Source organism: Myodes glareolus, chromosome 6 (genome assembly GCF_982192425.1).
Source record: "Myodes glareolus chromosome 6, mMyoGla1.1, whole genome shotgun sequence".
In the NCBI taxonomy this organism is placed as follows: Eukaryota; Metazoa; Chordata; class Mammalia; order Rodentia; family Cricetidae; genus Myodes; species Myodes glareolus.
The window spans coordinates 48,654,915-48,672,793 of NC_142031.1; the positions used below are offsets into that span (position 1 = coordinate 48,654,915).

At 53.3% G+C, this 17,879-nt stretch overlaps 2 protein-coding genes across 5 annotated transcripts; one reads left to right on the plus strand and one right to left on the minus strand.

Moving 5' to 3' along the window:
- The first annotated feature begins 785 nt into the window (after window positions 1-785).
- Window positions 786-7,728, plus strand: Syde1 (synapse defective Rho GTPase activating protein 1). Its single transcript, XM_048439957.3, has 8 exons — window positions 786-926; window positions 2,446-2,787; window positions 2,945-3,589; window positions 3,747-3,961; window positions 4,788-4,914; window positions 5,095-5,255; window positions 5,925-6,150; window positions 6,341-7,728. The coding sequence occupies exons 1-8, from the start codon at window positions 839-841 to the stop codon at window positions 6,736-6,738; spliced, it is 2,202 nt and encodes a 733-aa protein (XP_048295914.3). The 5' UTR covers window positions 786-838; the 3' UTR covers window positions 6,739-7,728.
- Hacl2 (2-hydroxyacyl-CoA lyase 2) lies at window positions 7,726-17,169 on the minus strand. Of its 4 annotated transcripts, none has more exons than XM_048439961.3 (16): window positions 17,038-17,169; window positions 16,391-16,535; window positions 14,833-15,034; window positions 14,589-14,716; window positions 14,348-14,486; window positions 14,141-14,252; window positions 12,507-12,606; window positions 12,092-12,189; window positions 11,852-11,988; window positions 10,700-10,834; window positions 9,095-9,209; window positions 8,836-9,005; window positions 8,691-8,761; window positions 8,542-8,613; window positions 8,250-8,355; window positions 7,726-8,160 (listed from the first exon to the last, which is right to left on the minus strand). In XM_048439961.3, exons 2-16 carry the CDS (start codon window positions 16,523-16,525, stop codon window positions 7,982-7,984), a joined length of 1,899 nt encoding a protein of 632 aa, XP_048295918.2. In that variant the 5' UTR covers window positions 16,526-16,535; window positions 17,038-17,169; the 3' UTR covers window positions 7,726-7,981. The 4 variants fall into 4 exon arrangements, with proteins under 4 accessions (XP_048295918.2, XP_048295921.2, XP_048295916.2 ...); XM_048439964.3 differs by having other exon boundaries at window positions 17,073-17,167; XM_048439959.3 differs by having other exon boundaries at window positions 16,930-17,141.
- Between the last annotated feature and the right edge of the window lie 710 nt (window positions 17,170-17,879).

Sequence of the window (17,879 nt, forward strand, 5' to 3'; positions counted from 1 at the left end):
GTGAGCCCAAACTCAGAATTTCTCTCTTCCTGTCTCAAGATGTGCTGCTATGACGTCACCAGCTTTGAGGATGTCATCAGAGCCAAGACTATGCTAGAGCTATGTTATGGACCTTCAGAGCCGTGAAGTTAGTTTACTTTATAGTCATCCAGTCTCCAGTATTTCATTATTAATTTAAAAAAGTAGAGCCTCTGAATGCATATGCCTCCAGATGATCCTACATCCACTTCCTCTTATTTTGGAGACATCCCTCCCCTTGCTGTGTTCTCCACTAAGTAGACAATATAAAGCGGACAGTATCAGCAACGGTGAGCATCACGGCTGTTTGACACCACTAAATTTGGGGATGGTTTGCTAAACAGCAGTAGTAATTACGAGTTGAGTGAGGGAATTGGGTAGGGTGGAAGGGGCAAGGAATGGCATTAGGGTGACCAAAGAGTCGTGGGCGAGGTATTAAGTCATGTGGGGGCTCGATGTACAGGAGGAAGGCGTGGGATTATATGTACTTTGGATGCGTTTTATTGGAGACCGGACAGTATTTGCTGCATGCCATCATACAAGGGGATGCTTCAGAAGGTTCAGCCTAGGTCATGACATTTGTAGTTGAAGAGGGGCCATCGGCCCAGCACCCCATCATGTCCCCTCCCGGCCCCAGACGACTACATCTCCCAGCATCGCCTGCTCGGGCCGCGGGAAGGGAAAAGAAAAAAAAAAAAAAGTTAAGGCCAAGCATTCCCGGAATGCGCTTCCTGCCGGCGCGGGCCGGGGGGCGGGCGGGGCGGGCGGGGAGGGCGGCCGCAGCCCCGGGGCGCGTACTCGGCTGGGCCGCGGCCCCAGCATGGCCGAGCCGCTGCTTAGGAAGACCTTCTCCCGCCTGCGGGGCCGGGAGAAACTTCCTCGGAAAAAGTCAGATGCGAAGGAGCGCGGTGAGTGCGGGTGCTCGCGGGGAGGAGGAGATGGGAGCCCCGCCCGGCCTGGGGTCCCCAGATCCGCGGTAGGAAACGCAGCGGAACCTGGGAGAGTAAGCCGGGGCTGAGCCCTGCTGCAGGAGAGGAATATGGACCAGATCGTTGCAAGGCGGGGGGCAGCGGACCGTTATGTGCGGCTGGCCTAAGATGCCAGCCCCGCGGGTGCCTTGGGAGGCCCGGGAGCGGAGCCTCGCCCCTGACAGGAAATGGGGCCTCGACGGGACGCCTGGAGGGTGGCCGGAGAACCCGCTGTGCCACCCGGCCAGGCGGTGGGCACTGGGAGCTCTGTAGGATGAGAGATGGAGGACGCACTCCTGTACCCGAGAAAGGTACTCCGGGTTATACCTGTTATTGCAGCCTTTCCCAACCTCCGTGCCATCACCGCACCAGAGGGTGCAGCCGCACCTACCATGGGCAACCCCAAGAAACTGTCCTCCTTACTCAGAAAGGGAAACTGAGGCATGTGGCTGTTGGGTGATTTGTCTAGGGCCTGTAAACTGACTTTAAACAATCCTTTGGACTATGCCACTGATGACAGAGACGTGAAGCAGAATGCTAGAGGGTAGGAATAGGAGGAGGTGCTTAAATCTGGGGGTCTATAGGGAAGCAAGACAGGACCTTAGAGAAATGATAGCTGTATGGGGTAGGGAGCCTGGAAGGGAACCAGTTAAAGGAGGGAGGCCACCACACCATGAGCCTGACCCCTCCTCCCTGGCCTTTCCCAGTGAGTCCCAAGGTTCCCAGGGCCAGAGTAGGGACCCGGGTGCCCACACATAAACACACACAGGAAATCAACCATGATGTCAGGGAGAGAATGGAGCCAAGACAGGGTGGGGGTGGGGGTGCCAGCGGTGTATAGGGCACTGAGTGTAGAAACCTGGCTTGGGCTGAGGAGCAAGGTCTGGGAGGACCTTGGGGCAGAATTTGGAAAATGGTAGAGGGGGCTGAATGAGAAAGAAACCAGCACTTCTTGTCATATTTCCTGTCCTGCCTTCAATTCCGCAGCATCTCCTGGGGCTGTGAGCTGAGCTGCAAATCCTATTGTCCAACACTGCTTCTCACACTGAGCTCCCTCAATCAAGCCTGGGGGTGGGGGGACACGCATAATCTCCTCATAAACAGGACATGGGGTTCAAGAAAATGACTCACTTAAGACCACTCAATGAGAAGTAACAGACAGGAGACTCCAAAGGGGGATTAATGAGAGATCTCAAGACGGGAGACAGGGCTAAAATGACCTGAGGTTCCAAGAATACCTGACCTGGAGTCGCGGCTAGTTACAGTTCTCCTTGGAGTGCTAGGGGCTGGAGACAGGGGACCTCCAAACTAGAGACTGAGAAGGTATTGACTAGTGGCTAGGACCAAACAAAACAATAGGTCCCAAGGGGTAGCGACTTATCGACTCTGAGGCCGAAGCAAAGTAGCTCCACTGTTGCAAACTTGAGAGTTGGGTCTGACTCCCTTCCTTTTCCACCAGGCCGCCCAGCCCAGCGCTCAGAGCCCAACCCCCCAGAACCAGAGCCTCAAATCATTGAAGGGTCCCAGGCTGGAGCAGAGGGACCTCCCAGCCCAGAGGCACCTCGGAGCCCTGCTCGTGGGGCCTACCTGCAAAGCCTGGAGCCCAGCAGCCGCCGGTGGGTGCTAAGTGGAGCCAAACCACCAGAGGAGATATCTTTGGGGCCTGGGACACCTAGCAGTGGGGAGCCTGCTGGTGAGATTTGGTACAACCCCATCCCTGAAGAAGACCCCAGACCACCAGCATCTGAGCCCTTGGGATCAAAGCCAGCCTCCTCTGATACAGAAGGCTCAATCATCCAAGGTAGGCGCAAAGCGTAACAGTCATATTCCCACCTGCAAGCATGCACAAACTCACACTCCAAACCAGGTGTGCCCAAGGTTCATACCCAGCCCCCTAGGGACAACAAGCATCATACCCCAAGCCCAGGCCTGTCACCTGAGATTTGCTCTCCCTACAGGCGCAGTCCCTACCAGCCCCTCTACCAAAACTTCCCGTACCAAGTCCCCAGGCCCTGCTAGGCGCCTCTCTATGAAGATGAAGAAGCTGCCAGAGCTGCGGCGCCGCCTGAGCTTAAGAAGTACCCGCACTGCCCGGGAACGAGAGAGAACGGCCCCAGCAGGCTCTGTCATCAGCCGCTACCACCTGGACAGCAGCGTGGGGACTCCTGGGCAGGCATCAGTGGCCGGAGGCACTAGGAGCCCAAGGGGTGGGTACCTCAGCGATGGTGATTCTCCGGAGCGTCCTGGGGGACCACCATCACCCACTGCCTTCCGACCTTATGAGGTGGGCTCATCAGCTCGGGCGCCTCCAGCTGCACTCTGGGGACGTCTCAGCCTGCACCTGTATGGGCTAGGGGGTCTGCGGCCAACTCCAGGGGCCACTCCTCGAGATCTCTGCTGCCTTCTCCAAGTGGATGGGGTAGCTCGGGCCCGCACAGGGCCACTTCGAGGTGGACCAGACTTCCTGAGACTGGACCACACCTTCCACTTGGAGCTGGAGGCTGCTCGGCTGCTGCGGGCCCTGGTACTTGCATGGGATCCCGGTGTAAGGCGGCACCGGCCCTGCGCCCAGGGCACTGTGTTACTGCCAACCATCTTTCGAGGTAAGACATGGGACTTCCAGGAAGGAAAAGCAACATCAAGACCTCTCACAGCACCCAGGAGGTCTGGGCTCCACGAGGGAGGGTTGTCCTAGATGAAGGTAGCCAGGACACAAGAACCTTTGGGACAGAACTAACTCAGTCCTCCTTGCGTCTTTAGGGTGCCAGGCTCAACAACTGGCCATTCGTCTGGAACCCCAGGGACTTCTTTATGCCAAGCTAACACTGTCTGAACAGCAAGAAGCCCCTGACACAGTGGAGCCCCGTGTCTTCGGGCTCCCTCTGCAGCTACTGGTAGAACGTGAACAGTCGCCTGGCCAGGTGCCTCTCATCATTCGAAAGTGTGTGGGGCAGATCGAATGCCGCGGGCTGCGAGTGAGCATCAGTACCCCCTCCTGCTACCTTACTCCCTGGAACCCCTTCACCAACCTGAGCTGTTCGGGGATCCAACACTCACTGAGGGAAAAGAAATCCTCCCCCACAGCACTAGGACCCACGGATCATCTGTCCATTTTATTACAGTATCTCAGCCCTCACAGAGCTCAGTCTCCTGGAGTGAGAGAGATGACAGACAGTTCACGGGTGCCAAACTGTAGCTCAGAGGGTAGTTAAGAAAGGAGGTAGCCCAGCATGGTGGTACACGCCCCAGCACTAGAAATGCTAGGGCAAGATGGAGAATCCAAGGGCAGCTGAGCAACACAGTAAGACTCTTTATAAATAAATAAAGCGAAAGGGGGTGGGGTCTGAGCTAATCAAAGAGGGCTTCCTGGAAGATATGAACTGTGAAGTCGGAGGAGGTGGTCCAAACTAAGGGATTTAGAAAGCTATGTATGTGTCTGGGGTTTTGTTTTTTTCCTGGTGCTGGGGGACTGAACCTAGGCCTCATACATGCTCAGCAGGCACTTTACCATTGAGTCACACTCCCAGCCAACTTTTTACTTTTGGAGACAGGCTGGCCTTGAGCACACTCTGTAGCCTCCTGTCCTGGCTGAACTGCTGTGCTGAGCTATTTGTCCTGGCCCAGGGGCACTTAGGACAGTTGTTGCATCTGTGGGAAGGCAGCCAGTGAAGATGTGTGTGAATGGTCCCACCCTCCCAGGCCAAAACAGCCACTGTCACCCTTGTCCAGACATCCAGCCCCAACCCAACAGTCCTTGCCTGTGGCTGCTAGAAGACATCCTTTCTCTGTCTGTATCCCCAGGTAGTGGGGCTGTACCGTCTGTGTGGCTCAGCAGCAGTGAAGAAAGAGCTTCGGGATGCCTTTGAGCAGGATAGTGCAGCTGTGTGCCTCTCCGAAGATGTGTACCCTGATATCAATGTCATCACAGGTCCACATAGCCCCTCTCCCCTGCCTGCTCGTTCCCTCCCGCAATGAAACTTCCTCCCTCCTCTCTGATCTTGTTCTCACTTCTTATACCTGCCCTCTTCCCACTACTACTGCCAGCCCAGAGACCCCTCTGGTTTCAGGAGCCAGGGTGTCTTAACCAGAGGGGCCCCTCTGTCCACAGGCATCCTCAAGGATTATCTCCGGGAGCTGCCTACTCCGCTCATCACCCAGCCCCTCTACCAGGTGGTGCTGGAGGCCATGGCCCAAGGACATCCAGGCAGGGCTTCCCTGGGTCCTGAGGGCACCAGAGGGCTCCTCAGCTGCCTGCCAGATGTGGAGAGAGTGAGTGACCCTGCTGGGAACATTGGGACATTATAGAGTAGTTGATAGCAGGGAAGCACTTTAGCCATGCCTGAAGTGTAGTGAGCATAAGGGATCATCACATCCCAGCAAAGCTCATGTTATTACCTGTCAGTCCCTGGATTAGGAAACCAAGGTCAAACAGCCAAGATTGGTCCAAAACTCACACTCTAGGCAGGCATAGTGTTACGTGCCTCTACTCCTAGCATTCGAGTCAAAGGCAGGAGGATTTCGAGTTGGAGACCAGCCTAAGATACATAGCTACTTCCAAGGCAGCCTGGGCTGTGTAACAAACTGAGCAAACAGGTCTGCCAGCCTAACGCAAGGGAAATTCCTGGCTGTGGTATCTTGAGAAAGTCCTTGAAACTGTGCTTCTGTTCATCTGTAAAATAAAATTCATGCTAATATTGCCTAACATGGAGTGGGTTGGAGTTCAAACCCTTCCAGTTCAAAGCTAAATTGTCCTTGGCCTTAATTTCAACAAAATATTTGTATTCAGCAAAATACATTCCTAAATACTAACACCTCCCTATGGCTATGAGAACTTGTACCGAAGTTTCTCCACTCTAAGCCACCCCTAAGTGTCCCACAAAGCGTAACAGGCTCAGGTTTATCCCCTTCGTGCCCCAACCCCCGCAACCCTCTCCACAGGCCACGCTGACGCTTCTCCTGGACCACCTGCGCCTCGTTTCTTCCTTCCACACCCACAACCGCATGACCCCGCAGAACTTGGCAGTGTGCTTCGGACCAGTGTTGTTGCCAGCAAGACAGACACCGGCTCGGCCGCGGCTCCGTAGCTCAGGCCCAGGCGTCACCAGCGCTGTGGACTTCAAGCGCCACATCGAAGTCCTGCATTACCTGCTACAGTCTTGGCCAGGTGAACATCGACCATTCCTATCAGCCTCCCTGATATATTTCCCTACTAACTAATCATGGGCTGGAATATAAGGAAGGCCACGCCCCTTGGGGGGGTAAACGTGTAAGCTTGCCTCTCTGAAGGCCAATCAGGCACCTAGATGCTACTTCCCGGCATCACATCTCATAACCCTCCCTGTGAACCCCCGCAGATACCCGCCGACCACCAGAAGCCTCAGACGTAGCACCTTATTTGCGACCCAAACGACAGCCGCCTGTGCACTTGCCACTGGTGGGCCCCGAAGTGGTAACTCGGCCCCGAGGTCGCGGAGGCCCTGAAAGCCCCCCAAGCAACCGCTATGCAGGCGACTGGAGTGTGTGTGGAAGAGACTTACTGCCGCATGGACGGGACTTCCTGTCCGGGCCTGACTATGACCATGTGACAGACAGTGAGGAAGATGATGATGAGACCGGAGAGCAGAGGGGCACTACTGACTTCGAAGATGAATTTGATGCACCCTTCAACCCACACCTGAATCTCAAAGACTTTGATGCACTCATCCTGGATCTGGAGAGAGAACTCTCCAAGCAGATCAATGTGTGTCTCTGAGTCCTTGAAGCAGGTGCTGGACTCTGGCTAATAAGGAATTGCTTCCTGGTTGCTAAAGACCAGGTTCTGGGTACTGGTGACTGGATTCCAAGTTACTAAGGCAGTGCCCTGATGACCTAAAAGGAACTGACCAGAGTTGCTCAGGCTGAGCCCCTGTGCTAAGGAGTTGCCAAGGGACCAGCCTCCTATGCTAAGAATCATTCCCAGCTTCTAGTGCCATTGTTTAGGCCCTAGTTGCAAAGACCAGGCTCTTGGCATTTTAAGCACTGATGCCATAGCCTCTCCTGAGCACCAGGGCTTCCTCGCTGCCAGAGACAGTTCTGCTTGCTAGGCTGGCCTCTCTTGCCTCCCCCTTTGTAGGGGAACACCAATTACTGTGAGCATCACCCTGGGGTGTGGAGACATCCCTAGTCAACCCTCTTGCTGCTGCCAACCAAACCAGTATTAGCATCAAGCACTACACTCTGTCTCTCTAAGGACAGTCAGGGAGGTTCTTCTTAAGGGACATGGCCCCAGACTTGGCCGCCATCTGTGAAAGGGCAGCTTAGGCCTATAGCAAAACAGCTGATTTCCCCCAACCCTCTCTTCCAGGGAAGACCTCCAAGATGAACCTCCAACCAGCAAGTAGAGGCAGAGTCCGACCCTTCCTTTCCCCAGCAGCCCTTTCCCACCCCTGAAAAAACTGAGCACTTAACCCCTCCCCTTTGGAGGGACCCCACCTGAGGTATCAGGTTGGGGGCACTTTGGTACGGAAAATATTTATTGCCTCCATGCATGTGTGTGTCTGTGTGAGGATTTGTGTGCACTGGCCTCTCTGGAGTGGGCATGTGGAACTCTTTCAGGGACCATAGAGTGGGATAGTATTTGCCATCCCAGGTACCCCAAAATTCCCAGAGATCAAGTGGAAGAATGAGGTCCCCTTCCAGTCTCCCATTTCTTTTCCACTACTTCGACCTTGTGGACAATAAATAAACCAGTATACACATGTTACGTGACTGAGTCCTTGGGCTCATGTGGCTAGGAGGTTTATTCAGTCTGTAAGCGGGAGAAAGGCTGGGCCTGTGGAAAGAGCTGCTACACAGGGTCACCAAGGTGCCTCTTTGAGCTTTGATCCCTCCATTACCCACGCGGAGGGTTGTAGAATTGTTGAGCCTTGTGAGACAAGCTCAGAGCAGGAAAGGATGAAAACTTGGGCCAGGCATAGTCCAGGTACAGAGGCAAGCACACTAACCCATACACGGCCCTATACAGAAATAGAACCATCTCTGAAATCTGTCCTCCCAATCAGGATGTTGACCACGACGGCATGGCCCTCCCGGCACAGCTGCTGGCCTTCACGAAGTACCTTGACCACTTGATCCTCATTGTCCCGTGACAGTATCAATCCCTGGGCCCCCAGACCTATGGCTGCCTTGTGATAATCTAAAAGAAAATAAATCAGACAATAGCAGAGGGTCCACCAAGGAAAGTAACAGAAACCCAACTGGACATAAAATATTCTGACCCCTCACCAGTGTAAGCCAGGCTACAGGCCACGTCACTGCCCAACCTGGACACCTGTTCCCGAGAAATCTGGGTCCAGCCTGCATCATTCCCTACCAAGGCCATCACTGGTATCTGCAGGGGAAAAAAGGCAACAGCCATCAGTCCAAAGGTCTGACCAGACACAAGACAAGGCCTGTGGTCCACTGAGGGAAGCCCCTTCCCTCCTCCTCCTTCTTCTTCCCAACCCCCACAGCTCACCCTGGATGACATATCCCAGAACCCATATCCCATAAGCTTCCCTCAAGACAGCCCAGTCACCTTGTGTCTCACGAACGTGTCAAACTCGATGAGGCTGTAGCCAAAGGCACCATCCCCAAACAGGCACCAAACCTGGTAGGGGGGACCCAGGGCAGTTAGGGTGGTTCACAGCCCAGAAAGCAGCAAGTCTCCCACATCCAATGCCTCACCTCGGCATCCGGCTGACACAGCTTAGCCCCAAGTGCAAACCCTGCACCAACTCCCAGAGTCCCAAAGGCTCCTAGGAAGATAGGAGCAAATTGCTGTGAAGGGTCCATGCAGTGCAAGCTGCCCCGGGTGTGGGCTTTTTCTTACCAGGATCGAGCCAGCGCAGGGGCCCTCGGGGCTGTACCAAGTAGGCGGCTGTGGCCACAAAGTCCCCACCATCAACCACAAGAAGTGCGTTGTCAGGCACAGTCTCCTCCACCTGCTGTAACACCTGCACTGGATTCAGGTGCCGAGACACAGGCATTGCAGCCTTGTCCCTGAAAAGGACACTGGAGGTCAGTACGGCTGGTTGGCAATGACCTCTTCCACTCCTTACCCTTGCCATGGCCACTCTACCCAGACTGACCGATAAGTCTGTTCCTTCTGCTGGTCGGCTTTCCGAAGCTCCTCGACCCAATCTGAGGCCCACACCTGGCCCTGAAGGCCTTCCACCAGCTTGAGCATGAAGGAACCCACATCTCCTAGAAAAGAAGAAAGCACAGCCATAGGGCCAGCTGCCAGGCAGCAGCTTCCTCCTGCCCTTCCAGCACTAGAGGCTCAAACGTAACAGGAAGCTAACAGCAGCATCTGGGAGGAAAATGGGCCAGAGGCGTTCTCAGGACAAGGCTGGTAAAGCCCCTCCAAGAGCCTTTGAGAACTGATGCAGGTGTCTTGGCAAGACAAAAGGCAAGACCTGATAAATGAGGTGCAGGGAAGTTGGAAACCATGCTGGCCTCATTATCTCCCTTCCCATCATAACCCAGAGGCACCAAGTACTGTCAAGTCTGCCTCCAAAATATGTCACCCACTAAGGAAGTCTTCCAAGCCCAAGCATATAGGCACTACTTTCATGGTGGGCTTTTATTTCATTGTTTATTTTGTGTTACTTTGTGTTTTTGAGACATGGTTTCTCTATGTAGCACTGTCTGGCCTCGAACTCCCTATGTAGAACAGGTTGGCCTTAAACTCAGAAATCTACCTGCCTCTGCCTTCTTAGTGGTAGGCCCGTGCCACCAAACTTACCACCCCATCCCACTCAGGCTTTTTTGGGGGGGAGGTGGGGCAAGATATCACACTGCAGCCTAGGCTAGCCTTAAACTCACTATTCACCAAGGATTTGGCTCAAACTCTCAGTGGTTCTGCTTCCATACTGGAATTACAAGTGTGCACCACCATCACCATGTGTAGTGGCACATTTTAATCCTTGCACTTGGTGAACAGAGGCAGGCACATCTCTGTGAGTTCAAGGCCAGCCAGCCTGATCTACACAGTGAGTTCCAAGACAGCTAGAGCTACATAGTGAGACCCTGTTTCCAAACAAACAAAGACTAAGTGTGTGCTATCACAGGTGACGCTGGAGTTCTTTTATTTTGAGATAGATCTTGCTAAGTAAGTAAGGCCTCAAATAGGTAATCTGGTCTCTGTTCCCTCACCTCCTTCCCACCAAGCAGCTGGAATCACAGGCATGCAGCAGCATCCCCAGATTGTCTAACTCCTTTTAGCAGTCCCTCCCTGCCCAGCCTGCCATCTTCCACCTGCTGCTCATCAACTTCTGGGAGGGACCGTCCCTAACACACAAGGTGGAATCAATTCTCTGGTTAAATCCTAAAGGACCCTGTTCCCTATGCTACAAGAGAGTCGATGTCCTTAGAATAGTGGTCAGGGTATGGCATGGAAAGTGGACAAAAATCAGGAGGGTTAGAATAACAGAGAGGCTCAGGGGTCATGGGTCAGTCAAAAGCAGCAGCAGGCAGCATACAGGAGTTGATGAAATGCAAAATCCCAAACCTCCCTCTGCACCCACCCTCCCTCCATTCCTTCAGAAGCACTGATCAGTTTGCAAGCCAAATGTGTCTCAGGTTGCCTAACTGTCCCCTGGTGCAGGGGCCAGACCTGACATTCAGTTGAAGTTTCAACAGAGGCCAGATGAAAGAAGCCACGCACGTGGTAAGGACTTCTGGGGTATGCTCACCCTGCACAGCCTCCTGGGGCTTCCAGAAGATGTCTGAGTTGAGCAACATATCGTCCCGGTTCCGATTGACAATGATGATTTTGCTCTTGTGGTTGAGAACACGACCGTAAGACAGGCGGAAATCACATACAGCTCCTGGGGTGACAGGCAGGGTGTCAGTGGGCAATACCTCACTCCTGATCCATTGTGGCACACTGAATGCAGGACAGCCCCCCTTCCTTACGTCTGTACCACTTGCAGGAACCTTACAGATGTTTACATTGCGGGTGAAAAACATCTTGCAAGGGGCAGTTTTCTACTCCCACTATGTGCGGTCCAGGGATCAAACTCAGGTTATCAGGCTTAGCAACAAGCATTTTTACCCATGAGGCCATCTGGCCAGCATGACTTTTCAGTTCTTGATTCTGGGCCTCTTGACTAGCTCTGATCAAGAAACCATGGCAAAAGCAACGGTGTGCATACTGAGAGAAAAGGTCAAAAGGTCATGAGGGTTTGGGGGTTTTATATAGCTCAGTGGCAGAAAACTCATTTAGCAAATACAAGGCCTTGGATTCTAATAGTCTCAACACCACAAAGGAAGGGAGGATTCCTATCTAGCCTGCTGGTGAGATGTAAGTCATTGTGAACTTCTTATAAGCCACTGGATATGGAGTACCATTACAGTCCTGTACAGCCTATCAATGTTTCAGTCGGTGACAGTTCATATACACGACTGTGGTCTTGTGAATGACACGACCCAGCAGTTTCCCAGCCAGCCACTGGCTTGTGTATACACATTCAAAATCCACACAAGAAAACCACTTATGGACACATTTCCCAGAATGCATTCTGTCATGAAGCGGTACACAGCTATACAGAGCAAGAGCTGACAGGGTACACCTGTCATGTGACTGATGGGATACAAAATAGTTTGTGTAAAAATGTGTGGACACGGCAAGTGCCCACAGTGCATGCTTGCTCTGGGAGGAGCCAGGTCAGCACAAAGCTGCAGTCTGAGGTGTTTGCTGGCTTGTGTATTCAAGCTTGTTTGAAGGCCTTTAGAAGGGAGGGGTGGATGCAGAGGAGGAAGTATGAGCGATCACAAAGGAAGGATGCTGGATGTGAGGATGGACGAAGTCAGGGGTGAAGGGAATAATGGGAGGCCGAGCCCACCTGCCAGGACAACAACGTCTGCTTTCTTCAGGGCAGCACTGCGGTTCTGCCGGATATGGAGAGGGTGGTTGCGGCCCAGCAGCCCCCGAGACATCCCCCCCAGGAAGCAAGGGACTCCTAGGGTCTCCACAGCAGCCCTGTCGGGTGAGAGTCCAGGTAGGGCAGATGTCAGTATGACCAAGGCCGCTGGAACACCAGCGACCACGACCATTGTTCCAAGACAGGGTGGGAACTCCTCACCTAAGCTTGTTGGCAGGGGTCGGGGGCAGCAGAGCCTGGCTCCCCAGCACCAGCAGGGGTCTCTTGGCCCGGCTCAGGATCTCCACACAGCGCTGGACCTGGGGTGGCAGGTAGAGATCAAAGGGCCATCCTGGCAAGACAGCTAGCAACTCATAGCACTTGCCTGGAAAGCCTGAACCGAGTCCCCAGAACTTATGTCAAGGCAGAAAGAGAGAATCAATTCCACACGGTTATATTCTGACCTCCACATGAAAGCAGCGGTATAAACACAACACACAAACATTTTTTTAAAATGTAAAGGGTCATCTCAGGGTTCCCACGAGCCCAAAAGATTGAGGCCCAGCACTGGCCAAGAGAAGATCTGCCAAGGCCTTGCCAAGTGGGAGTCCTAGGCCAGGAAAGAGAGTTGATTCACCTGTTGGGGAGATGCCTGGGGAATGTCCAGGGGCAGCGGTCCCTCAGGACGAGGCTCCCAAGCTCCAACAAAGAGGTTGTTCAGGCAGTTCTGTAAGTACCTGTGAGAACAGGGAGGAATCAGTCACTAAAGTTAATACAGGATTCTGGAGGCTGAGAAGAGTCAAATGGGATGAAAATCATGACACAGGGACACCAAATGGCTAAGTCACCAGGTGCTTACTCCTCCTTTCAGATCACCACCCTAATCTGACATAGCCCCCAGGCATAAAACACTGCACAGAAACTGAACCGACGGGTGAGACCCTGCCCCTACAGTGTCCCAGCTGTGTGACTTTGGGCCAGTTCCTTTACCATTTTGATCTTCCTCCTCTGCAAACTGGGAAAGTTCCTATAGCTACCTCTTAGGTTATGAGGCATGCTGTGGTCTGGGAATGTGGCTCAGTGTTAAAGCCCTTGCCTGGTGTATATGAAGCCTTACTTTCCACCTCCAACACCACCAGAAGGGAAGGAGGCAAACTGCAAAATGCTCTGTCCGTGGGAGTAATTAATGTCACCCATTCACTCTTGCAGTGTCTCTCTGTCTCTCTACTCACTGGGCCCCAGGCCTCAAGTTTCTAAGGCCCTGTGACACAAAAAGAAATCCTGCCCAGGCCTTGCCCTCAAGGAACACGCCGTCTCATTAAAGATAGACAGTGTCAACAAGAAACAGTCAGGGCTCAGAGCTAAAGCCTGTCTCGTCTGTTTGAGTCAAGGCTGCAAGGAGCTAAGATGAGGCCAAGAACATGGGAAGTCACGGGGACATGGTTTAAAAAGGAAAGGCCATCCAGCACCAGAGATACTGAGGCAAGAGTACTGACCCCAACTGTGGGCCAGCATGGGCTCCAAAACTAACTCCTATCAATAAAACCAATAAAAATAAAAACACATAAAGGGGAGGCAGGAAGAGAGCCAGCCTTCCAAGTGACTCTGAGAGAAAGGACAGGAAGAGAAGAGGACCAGATGACTGAAAGCTGGGGAGCCTTAAGAACAAGACTCCCGACAGGCCTGGAGCACCTGTTGGTGACCCCAGCATTTCAGAGACTGAGAGAGGAGGATTTTCAAGTTTTTGAACAGCCTAGGCCACACAGAGTTCTGGGATAGAATGAGTTACAGAGCAAGGTCACAGAACAAAATCACTTTTGCCTGATCTGGTCCTCAGAACAACTCTCACAAACCACTGCACAGGAACCTGAATATCTGGTCCACTGACGACATCCAATGCCTATCTTGCTATCTTGTGCAGAGATCTGGCCCACTAAATATTTGGGAGGGGAGGGGCAAGAACAAGCAAAGGGAGAAGACAGAGAAGCTCAGGAATGAGGAGGTGACTGGGGTGGAGAAAAAGGATAAAGAAAGGAGATAGGAAAACCTCTCAACCTCTGAGCCTTGCCTTCCCAAACCTACTAAGTACCCTCCAGCCTTGGGACCTTTATGCGCCCGCATTATTTTTTACATGGAATGCTCTCCCCAGAGCTGGCTCCTCAGAGTTCACGTGTACTCAATGAATGAGAAAGGAAGGAGGGTGTGTGTGGGTAGAAGACTGGGAAAGAGGCGGACAATGGAGGAGGCGTGTAGAGGGATGGTAGGTCTCACCATAAGACCACTCGACCCATGAGGCCCTTGGGCGGCGTGGCTGGCACCATCTCCTTCTCTACCATGAAGTAGGGATACAGCACATCCAGAGGCAGCTCTACAAACACCGGACCTGCAGGGACAGGAAGACTCCGAGCCTATGGTGTCTGCTGTTGCAACTCCTGAACCCCAGGGCCTTATTGCTATCCAGCTCCCTCCTCCACCTACCTGGAGTGCCTGACTGGGCAGCAGCCATTGCAGCCCTCAGGGTAGGTACGATGTCTCGTACCCTTCGCACAGAGGCACAAAACTTGCAAAGCGGTCTGAACAGAGACATCTGATCAATGGCCTGGAGTGCTCCCCGTTTCTGGCAGAGAAGGGGTAGAATGGTTATCAGGTAAGTTCAGGAAGCTTTTTCTGGGGACCCTGACCACGCTTAAGGACACAGCCTGCTCCTCTTACTACACACCTGCAGCAGGGTGCTGGCAGCCCCACCCAGAAGCAGGACCGGAGACTGGGCCACCTGAGCATTCTTCACTGCAGTCACTGTGTTGGTAAGGCCAGGACCAGCTGTCACTGCTGCCACGCCCACTGTCCCTGGAAGACAGAGCTGATGACAACCATGCCACCCTGCCAGTCATCATCCTACCCCCACACCTCTGCCTCTGGTGTACAGGTTCCGTGTCACTGTCCCGCCAGACCCCAGCCCTTACCAGTCAGGCGGGCCACGGCATCGGCAGCAAACACGGCAGTGACTTCATGGCGAGTGTCTATCACACGGATGCCCAGCTTCTCGCAGGCTACCAGCAGTGGGGAAATGTGCCCACCAACCAATGTGAAGACAAAACGTACACCATGGGCCTTGAGCACAGCCGCCACACTCTCCCCACCATGCCGAATGCTTGTCCTGTCCACCTGGGCCCGGGGAGATGAGGAAAAAGACAGTAGCAGGCCAGCCCAGGGGTAGAGGGAGAGACAGAAGAACACAGATGTTGGTTAGGCACATACCACACTATAGCAAATAGTCAGGGTATGCTGTCTTAGCAAATCTTACTGTTCTCTTTTTCCTACAGCTAAGGACACCACGACTTGGCCAAGTGATAGAGTCCAACAGAACCCCGTTCTTTTTGCAGCAGCACTGAGGACTGAACCCAAGGTGCAGACCATGCTAGACAATCACTCCACCACTGAGCTGCCTCATGAGCCTTTTTACATTTTAAAGGTCTCACTAGGCTTCCTAGAATGGCTTTGAACCCATGTCGCCTAGGCTGAGTTTGAACCTGTGGTCATCTTTTCTCAGCCTACCAAGTAGCCTCCTAAGATAGGGGCTATGTTCTTACATGGCTCAGTAGATTACATCGCCTGCTCCAGAGATACTCAACCAGTCAGGAGAAAATGAGGGCAGATCGACAGAACCCAGGGGAGCTTGGCAAGAGGCCGAAGGCCCCTGGCTTGGCCTCATGCCTGCTTTCTGGTATCCCTGCAGGGCCTGGCACCTAGAGTGCTAATTCCAGCCTATTGCCTCCCTCTCACTCTGCTCACGAGCCTCGTGTCCAGCTGACAGGCTGCCAGCTGCCACATGCCTAGCACGGAAGTGCCTCCTGGCACAGACTGCTCTGAGCATCCAAGCCTCGGTAACCGCATAGCTTCCAACCAACGGCCACACACACCTCAAGGTCACTGACACAGCTCCACTAGAAGAGAAAGGACTGGGGGGGGGGTGAAAATTTCTCACAATGGAACAAGTGATTTAGAATATGACGTGTGGGGTCAGCTCTTTCCAAACCTGTCATCTAGAGCAAATACTAAACTTTTCTGTGGATCGGTTTCCTCTTGTGGGCACAAGGTCAGAAATGATAGCACCTATTTCGATAGTAAGAGATATGTTAAGAAAGTCCCTCCCTCGAAGAGCTTTGAACACCTCATGTGGCCTAGTATCAGAGCCCAGTCCCTCGCCTGCCTGCCTTCTGCCCACCAATCCCACTATGTTTAAAAAGACTACTCTGTTAAAATGACTCAGGCCCCTGGGTATGGAGGTAGGCAGAGTGTGTGCTATCCAGACAGCGACAGTTTCCCCATTATCTCGAACTAGATACAAAGTCCAGAGCCCATATACAGTTTGGCAAAGGGACAAAGCTCTGTAAAGAATTTTCCAACCACTCTGAACTAGTCGGGACTCGCTTTACCCACCAGCACAGTGGATGAGCTGGAGGAGCGCCTTCAGGCCCCTCCTCCTAACCCGTAGCCCTCCTCTCCTCCTGCCGTAAGCACCTTGTGCATCAGCTGATAGAAGAGCCCCAGTCTGTGAGCGGTGCCCAACACAGCAGCCACCAGTGTCCCAAACGCCAGGAGCAGGAACGAAGGGAAGAAACCCCCAGCAGGTGCGGCGGCCACGGGAGTCTCCATGAGGCGGAACCTAAGTAAGAAAGCGCAAAACCAGAACCTGAGCACTATAATCTAATCCGGAAGCAGGATCGTCCACCCGCTCCTGAGCCGCGCCCCCGAGCTGCCACGCCACGCCCACAGACGCATCTAGGATGGGCTGAGGCCACACCCCTAGTGAGGCTAATTCCGCCCCCTGACGTCACCACCTCCAATCTAAAAGTAGGCCAGCGCAGGGATCATAGCAGCTTCGGAAGACAGTTGTGGTCTCTACTTATCTATTTGCTAGTAAACCCGTGGGCATCCCCGCCCTCCTCATCGCAGGACTCGATCTCAGCGGAGAGCCCGCCCACGCTTACTTCTTCGAGTCGTAAGGCCACGCCCCCACCGGATCGACCAGCCCACGGCCCCCCGACATAACTCTAGACCTTTGTCCTTCGGCCGGCCGGCCGAGATCACATCGCAGTCGGACGCTCCTCCAACTCCACCTCACAGACACACACACTCCACCCCAAGGCCCTATGACCTTTGCCTACAGAAAATGTCCCTGACTCCAGAGGAACTCGGGCACCTCTGGGACACGTGACTCGGGCGCACGCGGTTCTATCCCTTTCGTCCCCTTAGTTCAGCAGCGTTCCGTAGTCCAGCGCGACGCGCGTGCGTGCGCCGAACTGGATCCTCGTTGGCAGAGTCACCCGCAAGAGCCGTTTATCATTGGTCGCTTCTCTCTTTTCGCCTCCAATTGGCTGACATTGCCCCAGCTCCAAAGACACACGCAAGACCCGCCCCTTCCTGGACCACTGTGGCTTTGGATGATGTTTAGAGGAATCCATAGTGCTTGGTGTCAGCCTCGTTCAGCATATCCAGCATCTTACAGATATCCAGCATCTGAGGACCCCATCACCTTGTACACACTCCTATCTTCCCCACAAGTCCCTTTCCCCAGTGTAAGTCGTTTTCTTCTGTGACTTACTGAGTTTAATCAAGGCCATCTGTGTGACCGAGGCTTTCAAGCTATCTGCTAGAATCTGAGTTTATCAATGGATATTTAACAAGAGACAATGTAAACCAGGCTTCTTGGCACAGTCCTTTGATTCCTCTACTTCGAAGGCAGAGGCAGGAGCATACAGAGAGAGAGAGAGAGAGAGAGAGAGAGAGAGAGAGAGAGAGAGAGAGACCTGATTTACATAGCGAATAAAAAATCATAATTTCATTGGCTGTGTCATGTCCACAAGATAGTATTCCACAGCCCCTTTCCCTGTCTTTTGACTTGTTATGCCCAAATCTGCAGGGTCCTCACAAAAACCAACAAAGGAGACCGAGTCCCATATGTAAAAGCAAAGAATCTTTATTTTAATCAAGTTTGCAAACTCGGTCT